The following is a 19,746-nucleotide window of genomic DNA, read 5'->3' as shown; positions in this document are numbered from 1 at the left end:
AGTCTAACCCTTCCTAAGGGCCTTTTTGGCAGCCCTTTCCTCTCCAAACGCTTAGGTGAGTTCTCCAACGTATCCACACATTGGGGAGACCACCTTCTCGGCTCCACCCTCTTCAAACATCAGGGCAGCACCTGGATTCCCTTCCATCTCTGGGGCACACGCTCAACCCCTTCAGAACAGTGGCATGGCAGCCAGGCTCTCCCCAATTCCCTGGGAATGTGCTCCACCCTCTTTGAGACCTGGGGTGGCAAAACTCTTCTGGAGCATTGAGGCAGAATGCCCACCCTCAACCTCCGGGGCAAACTCACCCTTTCCATGCATGTGGGCCACTCCCCTCTCCCAGCCCAAGGCCTCTTGACTCCAGACCTGAACCTCCATGGCTCTGTCTTTGAAGAAATTTTTCCTTCAATTTGTTCCTTGTCTGTCTCCTCCAGTCCAGACCGGCAACAGCTCTGTCTATAGAGATCTCGCAAAAATTCTGTTGGCTTTGCATGAAGCACACAGGGGTCAAAGCCATCAGACAACAGGACTTTCCACAAATTCTTTCTGCTTAACTCCTTTTCCAATCTTGGCTTGTACTGAAATGGTGGCTGGGTTCCATGTTTGGTAACACCCTCACATTGGGCTGTAGCTTCTGGGACTCCACCCCCTGGAAGCCTGGAATTTTCCAAGCCATCAGCTTCTGGTTTCTTTGAACCCAAGAGTTCAGTTCTAAGTTTATCTCTCTCGGCTCGCATTTTACTATAAGCTGCAAGGAGAAGCCAGGGTACATCCTCCACATGTAGTCTGGGAGATCTCCTCAGCTAAGTATTCCAGGCTGTGGCTTTCAAATTCTTCCTTCCATCTGACACCAGGACTCAATTTTGCGAAAATCTCTGCCACTTTAAAACAAGGATTGCCTTTCTTCCAGTTCACAACAACACATTCATCGTTTCTGTTCAAGGCCTCATCAGAAGTATCTTTAATTTCCACAGTCTCTTCAAAGCAGTTTAGGCCTTTTCTATCAAGCTCTTCACAATTCTTCCAGAATCTTCCCCTTATCCATTTAAAAACCCGTTCCAACATGTTTGGTATTTGCAAACTCACCAGAAAAAGCACCCCACTTCCGGTACCAAAATCTGTTCTAGGTTGCTAATGCTGCTGGAATGCAAAACACCAGAATTGGATTGGCTTTTATAAAAGGGGTTTATTTGGTTACACAGTTACAGTCCTAAGGCCATAAAATGTCCAAGGTAAGGCATCAACAACCAGGTACCTTCACTGGAGGATGGCCAATGGTGTCCGGAAAACCTCTGTTAGCTGGGAAGGCACGTGGCTGGCGTCTGCTCCAAAGTTCTGGTTTCAAAATGGCTTTCTCCCAGGATGTTCCTCTCTAGGCTGCAGTTCCTCAAAAATGTCACACTTAGTTGCACTTGGGGTATTTTTCCTCTCTTAGCTTCTCCAGAGCAAGAGTCTGCTTCCAACAACCATCTTCAAAATGTGTCTCATCTGCAGCTCCTGTGCTTTCTTCAAAGTGTCCCTCCTGGCTGTAACAAGTTGGCTCCTTCTGTCTGAGCTTATATACTGCTCCAGTAATCAAGGCCCGTGCTGAATGGGCGGGGCCACACCTCCATGGAAATTATCTCATCAGAGTTATTACCTACAGTTGGGTGGGGCACATCTCCATGGAAACACTCAAAGAATTCCAAACTAATCTGCACTAAAATGTCTGCCCCACAAGATTGCATCAAAGAATATGGCTTTTGGGGGACATAATACATTCAAACCGGCACATGGCCATTCTAGTAGGTGTGAAGTGGTATCTCATTGTGGTCTTGATTTGCATTTTCCTAATAGCTAGTGGAGTTGATCATCTTTTCATATGCTTTTTAGTCATTTGTTTCCTCTTTGGAAAAATGTCTATTCATATCTTTTGCCCATTTTCAAACTGTCTTTTGAAATTGTTGCCTGTCTTTTCAATTGTTGAGTTGTAGGATTTATTTATATATTCTGGATATCAAACCCTTATCAGACATGTGGTTTCCCAACATTTTCTGTCATTGAGTCAGCTGCCTTTTCAGCCTTTTGAGAAAGTCCTTGAAGCTCAGAAATATTCAACCTTGAGGAGGTCCCACTTATTTACTTTTTCTTTCATTCCTTGTGCTTTGGGTTAAGGTCTAGGAAACCACCACTTATCACTAGATCTTGAAGATGCTTCCCTACATTTTCTACCATGATTTTTATGGTACTGGCTCTTAAATTTAGGTTTTTGAATTAATTTTGCATAGGGTATGAGATAGCGGTCCTCTTTCATTCTTTTGGATATGGATAGCCAGTTCTCCCAACCACATTTATTGAAAAGACTATTCTGTTCCAGTTGAGTGGACTAGGGAGTCTTGTTAAAAATTAATTGACCACAGATCTAAGTGTCTATTTCTGAACTCTCAATTCAACACCATTGATCAATGTCTATATTTATGTCAGTACCATGCTGTTTTGACTCAACTGTCTCTTAGAATGATTAAAAATAAGACAATAAATATCTTTTACATTTATCTTTATTTTAACCACTTCCAGAGATATTCATGTCTTTGTATAGCTCAACGTTTCTGCCTGGTATCATTTTTCTTCTGCCTGAAGAACTTCCTGTAACATTTCCTGTAGTATAATCTGCTGTTACTGAATTCTCTCAATTTTTGTTTGTTTGAAAGTCTTTCATTTTTTAAGGTTATTTTTGTTTGTATAAAATTCTGGACTGACAAGGATTTTTTGTTTTGTTTTGAAATTTCAGCACTTTGAAGATGTCACTTCATTTTCTATGGCTTGCATAAAGCAGGTCTGCTGTAATTCCTCTCTGTGTTCCTCTGTACAAGATATGAATTTTTTCTTGCTGCCTTTGAGATTTTCTCTTTATCTTTGTTTTGCAGCAGTTTCAATGATGTATCTAGGTTTTTAAAATTCCAGTTGGGGTTTGCTGAGCTTCTTGGATTCCCTGGTTTAATACCTTTTTTAAAAAATCCATGTCATTGTATCCTCAAATATTTCTGCTCCATTCTCTCCTCTTCTTTCTCTTGAACCGCAATTATATGTACATTAAACTTTTTAATATTATACTCAGAACTTGCATTCTTTATTCTTTTTGTGCTTTAATTTGGGTAGTTTCTGTTTGCATCTTCAAATTCACTGATTCTTTCCTCATTTGTGTTGAGTCTACAGTAAGTGCAAAGGTATTTTTCATCTCTGTTGGTGTTATTTTTTATTTTTTTATTTCTAGCACTTCTATTTTAGTTGCTTTCCATCTCTCTGCTGAAATTCCCCATGTGCTCAAGCATGTTCAACTTTTCCATTAGACCCTCTAACAAATTAATCATAGGTATATAAAATTTCTTGTTTAATAGCACTGACATCTAGGTCATCATTGAGTTTTGTTCTTTTGATCACTTTGTCTCTTGACAGTGGGTTGATTTTTTCTCGCCTGTTTTATGCATCATAATTGTCTTACGAATGCTAGGCATCATGTGTAGGACAGTAGATACTGAGGCAAAGAGCATGCCTAGAAGTGGGCAAGCCTCTTCCTCTGCTAGAACTTTAGTGTGGGGGGTTGAGATGATCTGGCCAGGAGTTAAGCATGTTTAGGTTATACTGTTTTCATGGTTACCTTCAATGTACCACTGGTTTCAAATTCCTCTGGTATTAGCTTGTGCTTAAGGTGGAAAGCTGATTGCCAAAGGAATTTTTGGTCTGAATGCTCCTGCCCCACCCTAGCTTTTGACCTTCCCTATTCACATTCTTGTCCCCCTTACTCCTCAGCAGTAGAATGCTGTTACTTGATTCTTAGTGCTTGCTAGCTTGCTGTGGGACAGGGGGTTCTCTGTTGTCCTGGTCCAGCCCCAGTCTTTGACAGGCCCTGTATTCCTGGGTCTTAGCAATTGGGGTTTTTCAGAGATCCTTCCCTGGGGTCAGGATGTCTTCCTTTTCCTCCCCTGGAGTACAGAGTTTTTCTATTTCCTTCCCTCCAGTCTCAATAAGTCCTGTGCCCTAAGGTGTCCTTAGCTGGTGAACCAGTGTGTTCCACAGGGAAGAATGGTCCAGGCAGAGCTTTGTGCTTTTCTCACAGCAGCATCTGCTCTCCTTCTCCAGGCCTGTACCACTAAGGGAGGCTTGCTCCAGTCCCATGCCTTGTTCTCAATTTTTCTCTTAGGCACCTGTGCCGATTTGTGTATATTATGTCCCCCAGAAAAAGCCATATTCTTTTAATCCAATCTTGTTGGATATTTGGATTAGGTTGTTTTCATGGAGATGTGACCCACCCAACTGTGGGTAATACCTTTGATTAGATTATTTTCATGGAGGTGTGGTCCTGCCCATTCAGCCTGGGTCTTCATTAGTGTACTGGAGCCCTATAAGAACTCAGACAGAAGGATCTCAGTGCTGCAACTTAAAGAGACATTTTGAAGATGGTTGTTGAAAGCTGATGCTGGCATTTTGGAGAACGTCATTTTGAAACACAACCTGGGAGCAAGCAGACACCAGCCATGTGCCTTCCCAGCTAACAGGTTTTCTGGATGCCATCTGCCATCCTTCATTGAATGTACCCTATTGTTGATGCCTTACCTTGGACACTTTATGGCCTTAAGACAGTAACTTTGTCACCAAATAAACCCCCTTTATAAAAGCCAACCCATTTCTGGTGTTTTGCATTCTGGCAGCCTTAGCAAACTGGAACAGCACCTAATGAGGTCCATGGAGAAAAGCCTATGACTAGATACAAATTCCTTTCCTATTAGCAGCTCCCAGGGATTCTAGATTCTCCTATTATCCACACTCGATTTTTGGCAATTTTTTAAAATTTTTCACTGAATTTTTCATAACTGTTTGTGTGGAAATTGGCATCTCTTCACCTGTGCTCTGCCAGAGGCTAGGCTGTGATTGTATCCCATCTCTTCTTGAAGGAACCTATCTTTCCTTAGATTTCAGGCTACATGGTTGCTTTGCAACTTCAGTTATCTGATGTATTTAAGAAAAGTTATGATTCTGTAGATTATACAGTTTGTTCTCGTTAGGGTAGGTATGATGCTCTCTCCAGTCTTCTCCATCCTAGTTGAAAATGAAACTCTCTAATAGGTTTTTTATTGTTGTTGTTATTGCTGTTTTCAAACTTCACAAACTGGCCCAAAAATTCATATGGAAATGTAAAGGATCAAGAATTGCCAAAACATTACTGAAGAACAAGATTTATATGGAAATGTAAAGGATCAAGGATTTATATAGAAATGCAAAGGATCAAGAATTGCCAAAACATTCTTGAAGAACAACACGATGATGATAAGCAAGACAGTGAATGACTGGTGCAAGGATAGACAAATATACCAATGTAATAGAATAGAGAGCCCAGAAACAGACTCATAGAAACATGGACATTTAATTTACAACAAAAATGGTACTTCAGAACAGTGAGGTAAAGGACAGTCTTTTCAATAAATGCTCCTGGGACAATTAGATATCCATAAAGGAAAAAAAAAAAAAAAAAGAAAAAGAAAAAGAAAGAAACTTAAAACCTACCTTACTCAATACCTAAAAAATAATTCCTGATTGGAAAAACTAAATGTGAAGGGCAAACAATTACATTTCTAAAAGATAATATAGGATAATACTTTTATGACCTTTGGGAAATGGCAGAAAAATCAATAAAGGAAAATAATGATAAATTTGAATACATTAAAATTAAGATATTCTGTTTATCAAAAACACACCATTAAGAGTGTCACAGAATGGAAAAAGATACCTGCAACACATAGAACTGACAAGGATTCATATCAAGAATATATTTAAAAGCTCAGACAAGTCAATAAGAAAATGTCATACAACCCAATAGAAAAAAATGAATAGGCACTACACAAAAAGGACATCCAATTCACAAACAGGTATAAAGATGCTCAACTTCATTTGTAATCAGAGACACAGAAGTTTAAATCACAATGAAATACCACTAAACAACTACCAGTAATTCCACACTTAGAAACAATTCAACAGAAATTCAAGCACATCAACAGCAAGAAAATATGTAGAGAATGTTTCTAGCAGAATTATTATTAGCAGCAATAAACTGCAAACAATTCAAATGTCCATCTACATTATAAAGGATATTTTGTATATATTCAAACAATGGAATGTTCTACATAAAAGAACATGAACAAATCATAGCTACATGCAATTGTAACAGAGATGGATCTCAGAAACATAACATAAAGCAAAAATGTTCAGACCAAAAACAAAATACACTGTGTAACTCAATTTAATATAAATTTCAAAAAAACAGGCGAACTATAATGTTTAGGGATGCAGGCTTAGGTGTTAAAACATTAGTATCTGGTTAACTTTGTAAGGGAAGGAGGGAGTAGTGATTGGGAAGGGACAGACTGATGCTTCGGGGATGCTGGCAATGTTCTACCTCTAAACTTTCTTGGTAGTTAAGTGAGTGTGTACTTTATGATAACTAATTGAGCTGTACATTTATGTCTTCTATGCTTTACTGTATATGTATATATTTTACATCATAATGAAAAAATGCCCCCCCCCCCAAAAAAAAAAAAACAGCTTCTAGCTATCAGGGAACTTACTTTGTTTTTAACTTTTTATTGAAGTAACAAATATACAACTCAAAATTTTCCCATTTTAACTATTTTCAAGTATACAATTCAGTAGTACTATTTACATTGACAATATTGTGCTCCTATCACCAATATCCATTACCCCAACTTTTTCATCACCTCAAACAGCAACTCTGCACCTATTAAGCAATAACTCCCTCTACCCTCTTCCCCTTCTCCAGACCCTGAACCTATAATCTACTATATGTCTCTATGAAATTTGCTTCTTTTAGGCATTCATTTAAGTGAAAGCACACAATATATGTCTTTTTCCATCTGGCCCATTTTACTCAACATGATGTCTTCAAGGATCATCCATGTCGTAGCATGTATCAGAACTTCATTCCTTTTTATAGCTCAACAATATTCTATTGCATGTATATACCACATTTTGTTTATACATTTATCTGCTGATGGACACTTGGGTTGTTTCCACCTTTTGCTATTGTGAATAATGCTGCTATAAGCAACAGCGTACACATATTTGTTCCAGTTGTTGCTTTCAATTCTTTTGGGTATATACCAAGAATAAGGATTGACAGGTCATATGGTAATTCCATTTTCAACTTTCTGAGGAACTGCCAAGCTAAATTCCACAGTGGCTGTACCATTTTACAATGCCACCAGCAAATTATAAGGGTTGCTATTTCTCCACATCCTTGACAGCACTTAATGCTTTCTGTTTTGTTTATTTGTTTGTTTTTTAATAATAGAGATCCTGGTGAGTATGAAGTGGCATTTCATTGTGGTTTTGCTTTGCATTAATTACCTTGATGACCAACGATACTGAAAATCTTTTCATGTGTTTATTGGCTATTTGTATAGCTTCCCTGGAGAAACGTCTATTCAAATCATTTGCCCATTTTTAAATTGGGTTAATTGTCTTTTTGTTGCTGAATTGCAGCAGTTCTTTATATATTCTGGATATTAAACACTTACCAGATATACAGTTAGTAATTACTTTCTTCTATTCTATAGGCTGTCTTTTCACTTTCTTGATAGTGTCCCTTGACATATGAAAGCTTTAAATTTTGATGAAGTCCATTTTATCTATTTTTTCTTTTGTTGTTTGTGCTTTGGGTGTCATATCTAAGAAATTATTACCAAATCCAAGGTTATGAAGGTTCCCGCCTATGTTTTCTTTTAGAAGTTTTATAGTTTTAGCTCTTACGTTTAGGTCCTTGATCCATTTAGTGTTCATTTTTGTATATGGTGTGATGCAGGGGTTCAACTTCATTCTTTTGCAAGTGAATATATAGTTTCCCCAGCACCATTTGTTGAAGACACCATTCTTTTCCCCATTGAATGGCCTTGGCACTTGGTAAAAAATCTGCTGGCCATAGATGTATGGGTTTATTTCTGAACTTTCAATTCTATGTCCCATTGATCTGTATAGTCTCTCTTTATGCCAGCACTACACAGTTTTGATTACTTTAGCTTTGTAGTAAGTTTTGAAATTGGGAAGTGTGATACCTCCAACTTTGTTCTTCCTTTGAAATAATGATTTGGCTGTTCAGGGTCCCTTGTGATTCCATATGAATTTGAGAATCAGCTTTTCCATTTCTCAAAAAAAGGCTGCTAGGCTTTTGACTGGTACTGTGTAGAATCTGTAGATCACTTTGGGTAGTACTGACATCTTAAATATATTGTCTTCTATCTATGAATACAGGATCTCCTGCCATTTATTTAGGTCTTCTTTAATTTCTTTCAGCAGTGTTCTGTAGTTTTTAGTGTACAAATTCTTCTGGGGAACTTGTTTTTGACTAGAGTTGCTTTAAATGGAGTGGTGGGACTATCTTAACTCTAATATACTCTTCAGTTCTAACTTTCTAGGATTCTATAAAGGTATTTTATGTTTTCATTGGGGGTGGGGGAAATTCTTCCCTGTTTGGAATTGAGAAACATAGAATTCAGAGAAAGGTCAAAATATTAGCTTTATTACTGACAAAAGCTGGAGTAGAGGATATGTGACCACAATGGACTACCAAATACCCTACTGATAAATTAGATGTATTTGCCCGAGCAGTCCAAGGCAGAGGTGGACAATTTCAGGCTTCCAGGTTGGGGAAGAGCCTGCCTTAGAAATCTTGTGATATGGCTGAAATCAAAGAAATACAGACAGAAAGAAATTCACCCATCAGATAAGTTACTCCTTATCACTGGATTGTAGTGAGCAAGGGAGCAGAGAGAATTTAAAGGTATTCCTTCTATAACTTTCCCTCTGGGATAGTGGAATGGAAAGTCTCTACATTCTGTGGAAACATGAAGAATGAGGAATAAATATTACACTCTAATAATGGACAGACTAGCTGTGCTTGAGAGTCTTTCTTTGAAGCCAACTCTTTGCAGCTTAACAAAATCTGCCATAGGCAAAATTTTAGAATAAGTTTAATTTTTGCTTTTCCAGCTACTTTCTCCTCCTTTACTTCTGAACCTGCACATATATACTCCTTTCACCATTTTTTTTCAGTGGCCTTCCTCAAAGTATCTGCAGAAACTAGTCAGGTGAAGGAAAAGGAGAGAAGGGCAGGTGATTTTATATATGGATCTTCTTTAATCATATATTTAGGAGTAAAGACTATCTCATTTCTCCATGAGAAATTAAGATTATGGCACACAATCTTAAGTGCCTCTTGGCTTATTTAAGTCACTTCTACCAGGTAAAGTTAATCTTGATTCAAATACGTGCTTTTTGGTATTCAGAAGGACACAAGGATCATCTGTATTGCCCCCCCCCCCCAAATAACAACAACAACCCAAATAAACATTTGCAACTTAAAGTCATCACTTACTTCTCAGAGTAATAAATAATGATTACAGTATGTGTCAATAAATATTTTTATTCATGAAATTAATTAGTATGGGTAATTTGGCCCAGGAAATTTCAGTTCAGATATAGCAGCACATGTATTAATTGATATGCAATTCTTAGCCTAATTTTCTGGCTGCTTAAGTACAGAGTAAAGGAGGTCAAGGCATTTGCCAAAGGTCATAAGCCACTTGACTATAACTGGGGGTTAACTAATGACTCAGTCTTATCAGTACTTGTATCTTTACAGCTATCTCTCAGAGCCGCAACTAGACTAGATACATGTTTTTCAATGAGTATTCTTTGAAACATGAATTCCAAGAAATACTCCTTAAAAAAAAATTCATGATCAAATAAGTTTGAGGAAATGCCAAAAATCATATCCCTCTTTTGAAATTAATACACTTGGTATACAAAAGAAGGGATCCATTATCCTCCAGTATCTAACTTCTGAAGTTCAAGTATCAACTCCATCACTTGCCAGAAGAGTAACCTTTGTCTCTCCATGCCTCAGTTTCCTCATCTGTAAAACGGAGATAACAACAGTATCCCACTCATATGAATGGAAGATTAACTATAAGGATACACAGAAAGCACTTGATAACTGTTTGCTATTCTTGGTGTTGCCATCATAATCTCAGTCATCATCAAAATCATCATGATCTGATTAAAAAACAACAACAACAACAACACATATCCAGGTCCCCACTCCTGGAGATTCAGATTTGTTAAGTCTGAGACCGAGCCTGGTCCAGATGAAGAAGCAGAGGCTTATCTATATTAAGACTTGTTCAAGATAGTATTAGATTCAAACTCAGACCAAAGAGCTTGGTGGGTAGGTGTCATACACATGCGAATGTACAAATTTAGTAATCCTTTCAATGACTAATTCTGAAGTCTAACAAAAAGAGTATAGTTCTCTCTAGAATCAAGGGCTAGGCTTTTAACATCAAAAAGTAATAATTTCTCAAGGGGTATCAATAAAATAAAATGTAGTTCTGTGCAGTTCGACTTGGCTCATATAAGCTTTCAAATAAGATTCCTGTGTGGTAGTTAGCACTGATATATAAAATTTTTATTTGTGAATCACTGCTTAGGAAATCAAACCTGAAAATAAGACATTATCTCTTCCAAAACACAAGAAAACAACTAATTGCTATTATTTCTAAAGGTTCATCATTACACTGCTGATATCCAAAGGTTCTCTTAATGTCAATACCAGAAAATTTTTCAGGATGCTTGGAGAATCACTCTGGAGGTGGTGGCAATCTTCTTACCACTTCTACAGCAATCCTCAGGTAAGCTTTGGCCTGCAAAAGAATAGAGTCATTTGTTCTATATTTCTCCCCAGCCAGAAATCAAATGGCTCATGAAAACTCTGTTTGCTATAGTTTTCCATTGAATTTGATAGTAAAAAGATTGAATGAAATAAGGAAATTCAGCAGTGAAAAGATGCCGTTGTGTACAGTGCAGGAGGGTGGGGGAAAGAAATATGTTCGCTCATTTGAAAGGTAACTATTTGAAAGGTGACTTTCTGAAAAATATTTACTGACAACAATTATGTTTTTTAAACTCTAATCCCCATGTCAGCAGACTAGTAACCCAGTCTAGTTGCAGAAAAATTACACCTTGCTCGGACAGATTGATATCCTGAGTTAGATACTGCCCAAACTTCTTTGGCATAGGAGCTTTCAGTCATTTCAAGGAGGAACTATTTATTGCCACCCTATGGTTTATCTCTGGAAATATTTTCTTCATTCCCCCTGAGAACACAGTGCAAAACTAGTATCTATAGGCTTCTTCACCTGGTAAATTGTGGGTACCATGCAAGGATTCTCCAGTTCAGCTGTTACACTTATCATCACCGGGGACTCTCAACACAGCAGAACAGTAATAGCAGGTACCAAGCCCACAGAGTGGGCTACAAACTAACCCAGTGCCAACATGTTCTAGTTAGAACAATGGTTACGATATTTTCATTTTACAGTTCTTTTAAACAATTGCAATGCAAATATTACTTATTTCCCCTACCTTATTCATAAAAAGTATCTGTAAAACACAATAGTAAGATATGCTAAAATCATTAATTTACACATTTATATACTTACAGTATGTATATATTGTCTCTACTACTACTAATGATGATAGATAGAATTTACTGAGCACTTAATATTTGCAAGTATTATTTCATTTATCTTCACAGCTACTCTATGGGTAAATTCTGTCATTATCCCCACTTCATTGACAAGAAAACCAACATCCAGAAAGGAAAAAGTCATGTCCAAATCATTGCAGCTAGTAAGAGATAAGCCAGTTTTTGAATGAGTTTGGCCAACTCCAGATTCTGTCCAGTAGAAAGAGTTGTTTGGGATGTTTATCCAATTTGATGAAGTGTTTTAATTGTGTTTCACACATTCTTCAGTTCTAAAGACCACACTTTAGCCCTAACAGCTGAATCATAAGTGTTAAAATTCCATTTAAAAGTGTATCTTTTAAGAATAGCTCTCAAAACATGAACAAAGCTTAAAAATTTTTAACTGAGTGCCTACAATGTACCAAGTACATCATATAGTAATCTCACGTAATCATGCAAAACAAGCTATATAGGCCCAATTTAATAAATAAAGAAACTGGGAGTGGTTAAGGAAATTCTGCTCAAGGTCAAAAAATTAGTAGGCTGGAAAAAATGCAAACCTGAGTCCAACAGATTCCAAGGCCCAGCTCTTTCCACCACACCACATATTACAGACTAAATCCAAAATACCAAGTAATTTTAATCATAATGCTTAGTCTAAAAGTGGTTTCACTATCTGCTACAGTTAACAGAAACAAGAGCTTTTGCTTAAAAATGAAATAACATGCATTAAATTTAATGTGCTGATTTTTACCCGTGCATCTTCATAAATACCTTTTATTTCTGAGTAACTTTTCTAGATATTAAAGCCTAATATTTTTGCTGAAAATTTATTACATTCACTAAGGCAAGCTGAGATAAGGCCATAATTCTGTAATTGTGTAAGTACCTAGGTTAAATTAGAAACATAAACCTATCAGGCTACAAAAAACACTGAATGATTTCAGAATAATCAAATTTGTTATACATTTAATTTTTTTTTTTTAATGGACTACCTTCAATCTTAGACTTCCAATATAACACACTCCAAGTAATGGTTAGACTGTCATTTGCTGAGAAACTACTAAAAGTGCTTAGTTTAGCAGTTTCAATTTCTAGAAAACTGTTGAGATTGAATTTTTTCAGCCAATGCAGTATCATTTCAACAAATACTTTTTGGTTCTTAACTGTGTGTAAGGCATTGTGCTGGGAAATCTGTGGGATTTAGTGATATTAAAGGATGAAGAGTTGGGGCCTTAAAGTCAGAAAGGCATGGTTTAGATCCCTAGCTCTATTACATATTATCTATGAAGCCTCTGTGGAAGTTCCTTCATCATTCTAAACTCAGTATTTGTATCTATATATAATGGTTGTAAATAATGCTACCTATCTCAAAGGGTTTGGGGGAGCATAAGTGAGAATAAAGCATATGAAATGCAGGCAGAGAGGACATAATTAATCTTAGTTGCTGCTGCTATTATTATTATGCCCTCGAGGAATTGACAATCTTACTGAATAGCTCATATGAATAAGTCTTTTTGGGTACTCTTCCTTCTCTGGAGAATAATTAAGTTAAATACCTTCCTCTGTGTAATCTCTAACTAGCAAAAAGTCAACAGACACACCATATGTAAAAGACATGTTTTAGATTTCTCAAGCTATTAATACTCTTTTATCCTCAACTCAACTGTAAATAGACTAACCCTTTTCTCCTGTTCAAAATTTGTTTATTGGGCCATCCAGAGGCACAGATAATACAGCTGGATCCTTATATATCTGCTATATCATTAACAAGCAACTATGATTGGTTGGTAACTGAAGTGCAGAGTTTATGGTGAACTTTTTCCCTTTGCCTTCGTTTTTGAATATTTGAAGTTCTAATTTATTATATACAGGCTTTCATATTAATACTATAAGGTGATAATTTAGAAATTAGAAGATAATAAAGTTTCCACTTATATTTGAAAGTCTTTACCAGGAATATTGTATAGCACATCTTTATGTATGATACTATTAAGGTTTTTACTTTATGAAGGAAAAAACACAATTATCAGTCATTCATGGTCCCATATCCTGGTCTCAATCCAATGCAAAAGGTAGTTTTAATTGAATCAACAATTATAATCATCCCAGCATGAGGTGATGCTATTAAATTTAGGAGTTCCGACTTCTAAATGTCCACATTTTCTACCTTCCCCCATTGCTTTCTATGGCTATTTTATACCACCCATATTTGGAGTTTCACTTATTCCACTTTCATCAGTGGTGCACATGTGCAGAAGTTTTTGTCTGTTGGCTGAATAGTCAATAGCCTGTTGGTGCTTTTTAGCTGGTATTGCAACCTCACCCAACTTTTTCACTGATGCCTCAAATTCACCAAAATTCATACCTTTAATTATTCATTGTCTATTTGGTTTGCCTCTTCTGAAAGCTAAATATTTCTGAGAGAGTTAAATCCCTAATGCCAAATTTTAAAGGATTTTATGGGCAGAGAATGAGAGCCTTAGAACCTGGTGCAGGAGGAGGGAGTGACGGAAGATGGAGAAGAGAAAGTGGAGTAAGAAAGAGACAAAAAGCTAAAGATGAAACCTTTACTGATTAATAATTTTGCCTGTGTGTTAATCCCTAAAAGCAAACAATACAAGTGTCAGCCAAAGGGGATAATAATTAACAACTAACTTTATAGGTTCCATCCCATTAACTTTTGCAGAAGTTTAACATGTTGGCAAATAAATGCTTTTTTCATTCTTTAAATGAAAACATGCAAGTAGAATGGACATTAAGCTTCCATAAATATAACAGAATCTGTTGAAAGGGCTGTGACTAGCTTCTAAAGGTACACTTCCATTCAAGTTTGTAGGGGAAAAGGGAAGAGGCATATCAGGAGTAAGTCATCAGAAGACTAATTAGGAAGATCCTGCTTCCAGGACTCATCCAGTTTCCTCAGGTCTAAGAGTTAACATATTTAATATTGAAACTGGGAACACCAGCCTTATGTCAGGATTAAAATTCTGCTATTCTGATTTTTAAATACCATGAAAGAGTGACATTTATTTGATGTTATACAAGAGGAAGGGCATAAGTGGACTCTGAATCCTTTATTAATGGGAAGAGGAAAGACATCCTACATAAGATGCTGTGACATCTTACATAGGAAGTTTCAGAGGGCAATTAATAATCATAGTTGTATCCTACTGATACTTTTCAAAGCATTTTCACAATAACCTCTCATTTAATCTTCTTCATTATGACATCAATTTATAGATGGAATAAAAGTTTCAGATGGGTTAGGAAAGTTGCCTAAAGTCACATTTACAAAGTGGCAGACTTGTTAATAAAACCCCAAGTGGACTCAGATTTAGTGCTTTTCTTTCTATGCATTAATTCTTAACATTTTTTTTTTTTTGGTGGTGGGGGGTTCAGAGACCCCTCTGAGAATCTAAAAGAACTCTTGTCTAGTTCTCCAGAAAAGATACAGAATCACACATTTTGGATATAATTTCAGGGGGTCTCAGGCCCAGGTTAGGATTCTTTGTATTGTGCCATGCTGCTGTGCACACCAATAGGATCTGAGGGACAGAGTCTGCTCACCTTTTTCTCTGATAAGGAGTTGAACAGAAAGCTAGCCTATATATATATAATAAACAGATGCTGAACAAATCTTGAAATTAATCAAGAACGGAAGCAGACATTGCATTGGAAAGAAAATGCATCAGTTGTGATATCGGAACTGGGTATAGATCAGGCCTCAAATACTATCTTGAAAAGTTCCTTAATGTAAATGAACCTCTGCTGCTTAATCTGAAACAAATAAACAAACAAACAAACAAACAGGTTTTTATGTCTTTCTCACAAAGGTGCTATGAGAATCAAGTAAATGTATTTAACACACTTAAGCACTTAAAGGAACTGAAGAAATGGTAGCTATGAGTATAGGACACAAAAGATATAATGGAAAGAGGCCAACATTTGTAAGTAGACTTGTCTTTTAATTGTGTCTTACCACTAATAGCTCTGTGACCTTGGGAAAATTATTTAATTTCCTTGAGTCTCAGTTTTCTCATCTGCAAAATGGGGACTATTTACATATAGCATTAAATATAAAATAGACATAATATATATGAAAATAGACATAATCGAAATAAAATACCTAATAGTGTCTGGCACATTATAAGTGCTATTATTATTATAAGGAGGATGATTAACAACAATGAATGCCTATAAACTAAGAGAAGGAAGTAATATATTACATGTAAGCAAATCAAATACAAGGCACCAGGTTTGTTTCCTTTTCATGCCATGTCTAAATCTTAAAAGTGATCAGAAGTCTTCAAATTCAAGGCTGATGGTGTGGTACATGAAATTCTCATTATTCTTTTATGAAACCTCACCAAATCGAATCTAGCCTAACCAACAAACTTGAGGCTGCCCTCAGACTCTCATAAATGTCATGGAGCAAAAGTAAAACAATCAATATAATATTTATGTAAATACAAATCAGATGATTAAAACATGCAACTTGAAAAAATTCCACAAACACTGCTATGTAGAGTTTAAAATCATATTATCCTTGGATGATTGTTATATGTTCTCTGTTATACTACACTCCTTTAGCTTTCTTGCAATGTTCCTTGCTTTTTTGAGAATCTAAAAGAAAAAAGCACCAATGTACTGGTGGAAAAAAATACTCAAAAATCTAAATTCTTAACTGAAACAAACCAGTAAGTAATTATTAATAAGGAATTGCTATGAATTTCTTAAATAGTCTGTTCTCAGGAGGCATTTAAAAGTGTGTACTTACCCACAGAAATAAAAAGGATCGTAAGAGGGTACAATGAACAACTATATGACAACCAATTAGATAACCTAGATGAAATGGACTAGTTCCTAGAAACACACAACCTACACTGACTCAAGAAGAAAAAGGTTTCAACAGACCAATAACAAGTAAGAGATTGAATCAGCAATCAAAACCCTCCCAACAAAGAAAAGACTAGATGGCTTCACAGGGAAATTCTACCAAATATTACAAGAAGACTTAACTCCAATTCTGCTCAAACTCTCACATAAAAATTGAAGAGGAGGGAACACTCCCTTACTCATTCTATGAGGCCAACATCACCCTCTTACCAAAGATGGAAAAAGATCCTACAAGAAAAAAACGCCCTACAGATCAGTATCTCTTATGAACATATATATATATAAATATATATGCAAAAATCCTCAACAAAATACTAGCATACTGAATCCAATAGCACATTAAAAGAATTGTACACCATGATCAAGTGGGATTTATCCTTGTTATATAAAGTTGGTTCAACATAAGAAAATAATGTAACACACCACATTAACAGAATGAAGGAATAAAACCACATGATCATCTTGATTGATGCAGATAAGGTATGTGACTAAATCCAGCATCTCTTCTTGATAAAAATACTTAGAAAACTAGGAATAGAAGGAAACTTCCTCAACATGAAAAAGAGCATATATGAAAACCCACTGCTAATATCATATTCGGTGAAAGACTGAAAGCTTTCCCTCTTACATCTGGAACAAGACAAGGATGCCCACTGTCACCACTGTTATTCAACATTGTACTGGAAGTTCCTGGCATAGCAACTAGGCAAGAAAAAGAAATAAAAGGCATTTAAATTGGAAAGGAAGAAGTAAAACCTTCCCTAATTGCAGATGACATGATCCTATATATAGAAAATCCCCCAAAATCTACAACAAAGCTACTAAAGCTAATAAATGAGTTCAATAAAATGGCAGGGTACCAAATCAACATGCAAAAATCAGAAGTGTTTCTATACACAAGTAATGAACAATCTAAAGGGAAATTAAGAAAAAAATTCCACTTACAATAGCAATGAAAAGAATAAAATATCTAGGAATAAATTTAACCAAGGATGTAAAGGACACAGAAAACTACAAAACATTGCTAAAAGAAATCAAAGAAAACCTAAATAAATGGAAAGTTATTCCACGCTCATGGATTGGAAGACAAAGTATTGTCAAGAAATCAATTCTACTCAAAGCAATTTACAAATTCAATGCAATCTCAAACAAAAGTCCAACAGCCTTCTTTGCAGAAATGGAAAAGCCAAACATCAAATTTATTTGGAAGGGTAAGAGGTCCTGAATAGCCAAAACCATCTTTAAAAACAAGAACCTAGTTGGAGACACACATTTCTTGACTGTAAAACTTATTACAAAGACACAGTGGTCAAAACAGTAGGATACTGGCACAAGGACAAATATATAGACCAATGAAATCAAACTGAAAGTTCAGAAATAGACCCTCAATATCTATGGTCAATTTATGTACATTTATTTATTTAGAATTGGCAGTTTTTGCTGAGATATATTCACATACCATATATTCTCCCCAGAGTATACAATAAGTGACTCACAGTATTCTCACTTAGTTGTATAGTGATCATCACTCTCAATTTTAGGCAACTTTCATTGCTCCAAAGAGAAAAATAACAGATAGACATGGCCACACAAAATAGAAAATCCAAAACACTCCATATTCCTTATCTCCCTGCAATTATTTACCCCTAGTATTGGTGTGGTACTGTTAAATATAATCCATAGCATGCAATAGGTATTTTTTCCCATATACCACTCTGTTATTAATTCTTTGTGCAAGTGTCATACATTTGAAGTAGTTCATGCAAGAACTTATTTACATTTGTAGTGTTATTCAGTGAGATACATGACTTTAGACAATCTCTTTCAATCATACTCACCTTCAATAGGCACTATCACTTATAATCCCAATGAAGAACTATGATCACCTCTACCCATTCCCAAACATTTAAGATCAACTTTGTTAACAAATCTGCACATATCAGGTAACTGCTTCCCCTTCTCTAGCTTCTACTTATCTCTAGTTCCCCTATATTCTACATTTTAAGACTCCTGAGTTTACATTTTCTAGGTGGTTCATATTAATGAAATTACAATGTCTGTCCTTTTGTGTCTGGCTTACTTCAGTTAGCATTATGTCTTCAAGGTACATCCATGTTGTTACATGTTATGCTGCTGCGTCATAGGGCAACTCAATATTTAGTTTGCTGAGGAACCACCAAACTGTCTTCCACAGCAGCATAACATTTACATTCCCACCAGCATTGAACAAGCGTTTCATCTTCTCCATATCCTCTCCAACACCTGTGGTTTCCCGATTGTTTAATAGTGGCCATTCTTATAAGTGTGAGATGATAATCTCATTGTGGTTTTGATTTGCATTTCTCTAACAGCTAATGAAGATGAACATCTTTTCATGTGCTTTTTAGCCATTTGCATTTCATCTTTGGAAAAATGTCTATTCATATGTTTTGCCCATTTTATAATTGGGTTGTTTGTTTTTTTGTTGTTGAGTTGTAGGATTTCTTTATATCTACTGGATATCAAACCCTTATCAGATATCTGTTTTCCAAATATTTTCTCCCATTGAGTTGGCTATCTCTTCATCTTTTTGACAAAGTCCTTTGAAGAACAGAAGTGTTTATTCTTGAGGAGTTCCTATTTAACTATTTTTTCTTTCATTGCTTGTGTTTTGGGTGTAAGGTCTAAGAAGCTACCTCCTATCACTATGTCTTGAAGATGTTTCCCTATATTTTCTTCTAGGAGTTTAATGGTCCTGGCTCTGAGGTTTAGGTCTTTGATCCACTTTAAGTTAATTTTTGTAGAGGGTGTGAGATAGGGGTCATCTTTCATTCTTTTGGATATGGATATCCAGTTCTCCCAGCCCAATTTATTAAAGAGACCATTCTGTCCCAGTTCAGTAGATTTGGGGGTAGTGTTAAAAATCAATTGACCATAGATCTGGGGATCTATTTCCGAACTCTCGATTCAATTTCATTTATTACTATGTCTATCTCTGTGCCAGTACAATGCTGTTTTGACCACTGTCACTTTATAAAAAGTTTTTTTAAAAGTTAAATATTTTAATATGTGTAAAATACTCAGAACTGTAAATAATACATAATGATATCTCAAATTTAGTTAGTATGGAAGATGACATTTTCTCACAAATGGGTATTACAATAACAACCTCTGGTTCTTAAAAATTAAGGAAGAACTCCAATCACTCTACTTGCATGAAGGCCAGGGCTTCCATGGAGAAACAGTCACAGGCAATGCAGCTGGTTGTGATGGTATGGGATATAACATGGAAAATG

The 19,746-nt window shown here is 36.1% G+C and overlaps 1 protein-coding gene across 9 annotated transcripts in view; it reads right to left on the bottom strand.

Moving 5' to 3' along the window:
• NUBPL (nucleotide binding protein like) overlaps positions 1-19,746 on the bottom strand; it is a 626,527-nt gene that overhangs the window by 177,217 nt on the left and 429,564 nt on the right. For 5 of the 9 annotated variants that reach the window (XM_037834762.1, XM_037834763.1, XM_037834756.1 and 2 more), the window contains one exon: positions 9,454-10,748. The exons of 3 other annotated variants lie outside the window; for them this stretch is intronic. In XM_037834762.1, coding sequence (XP_037690690.1) covers positions 10,686-10,748 — 63 coding nt within the window. In that variant the 3' untranslated portion in view covers positions 9,454-10,685. Of the gene's footprint in view, positions 1-9,453; positions 10,749-19,746 lie in introns of those variants that run through there. One more of the 9 variants, XM_037834757.1, reaches the window with a different exon arrangement.

This window comes from Choloepus didactylus, chromosome 4, assembly GCF_015220235.1.
Source record: "Choloepus didactylus isolate mChoDid1 chromosome 4, mChoDid1.pri, whole genome shotgun sequence".
Lineage (NCBI taxonomy): Eukaryota > Metazoa > Chordata > Mammalia > Pilosa > Megalonychidae > Choloepus > Choloepus didactylus.
The sequence above is the reverse complement of the archived record's forward strand: the minus strand, read 5'-3'. Positions and strand labels throughout refer to the sequence as shown.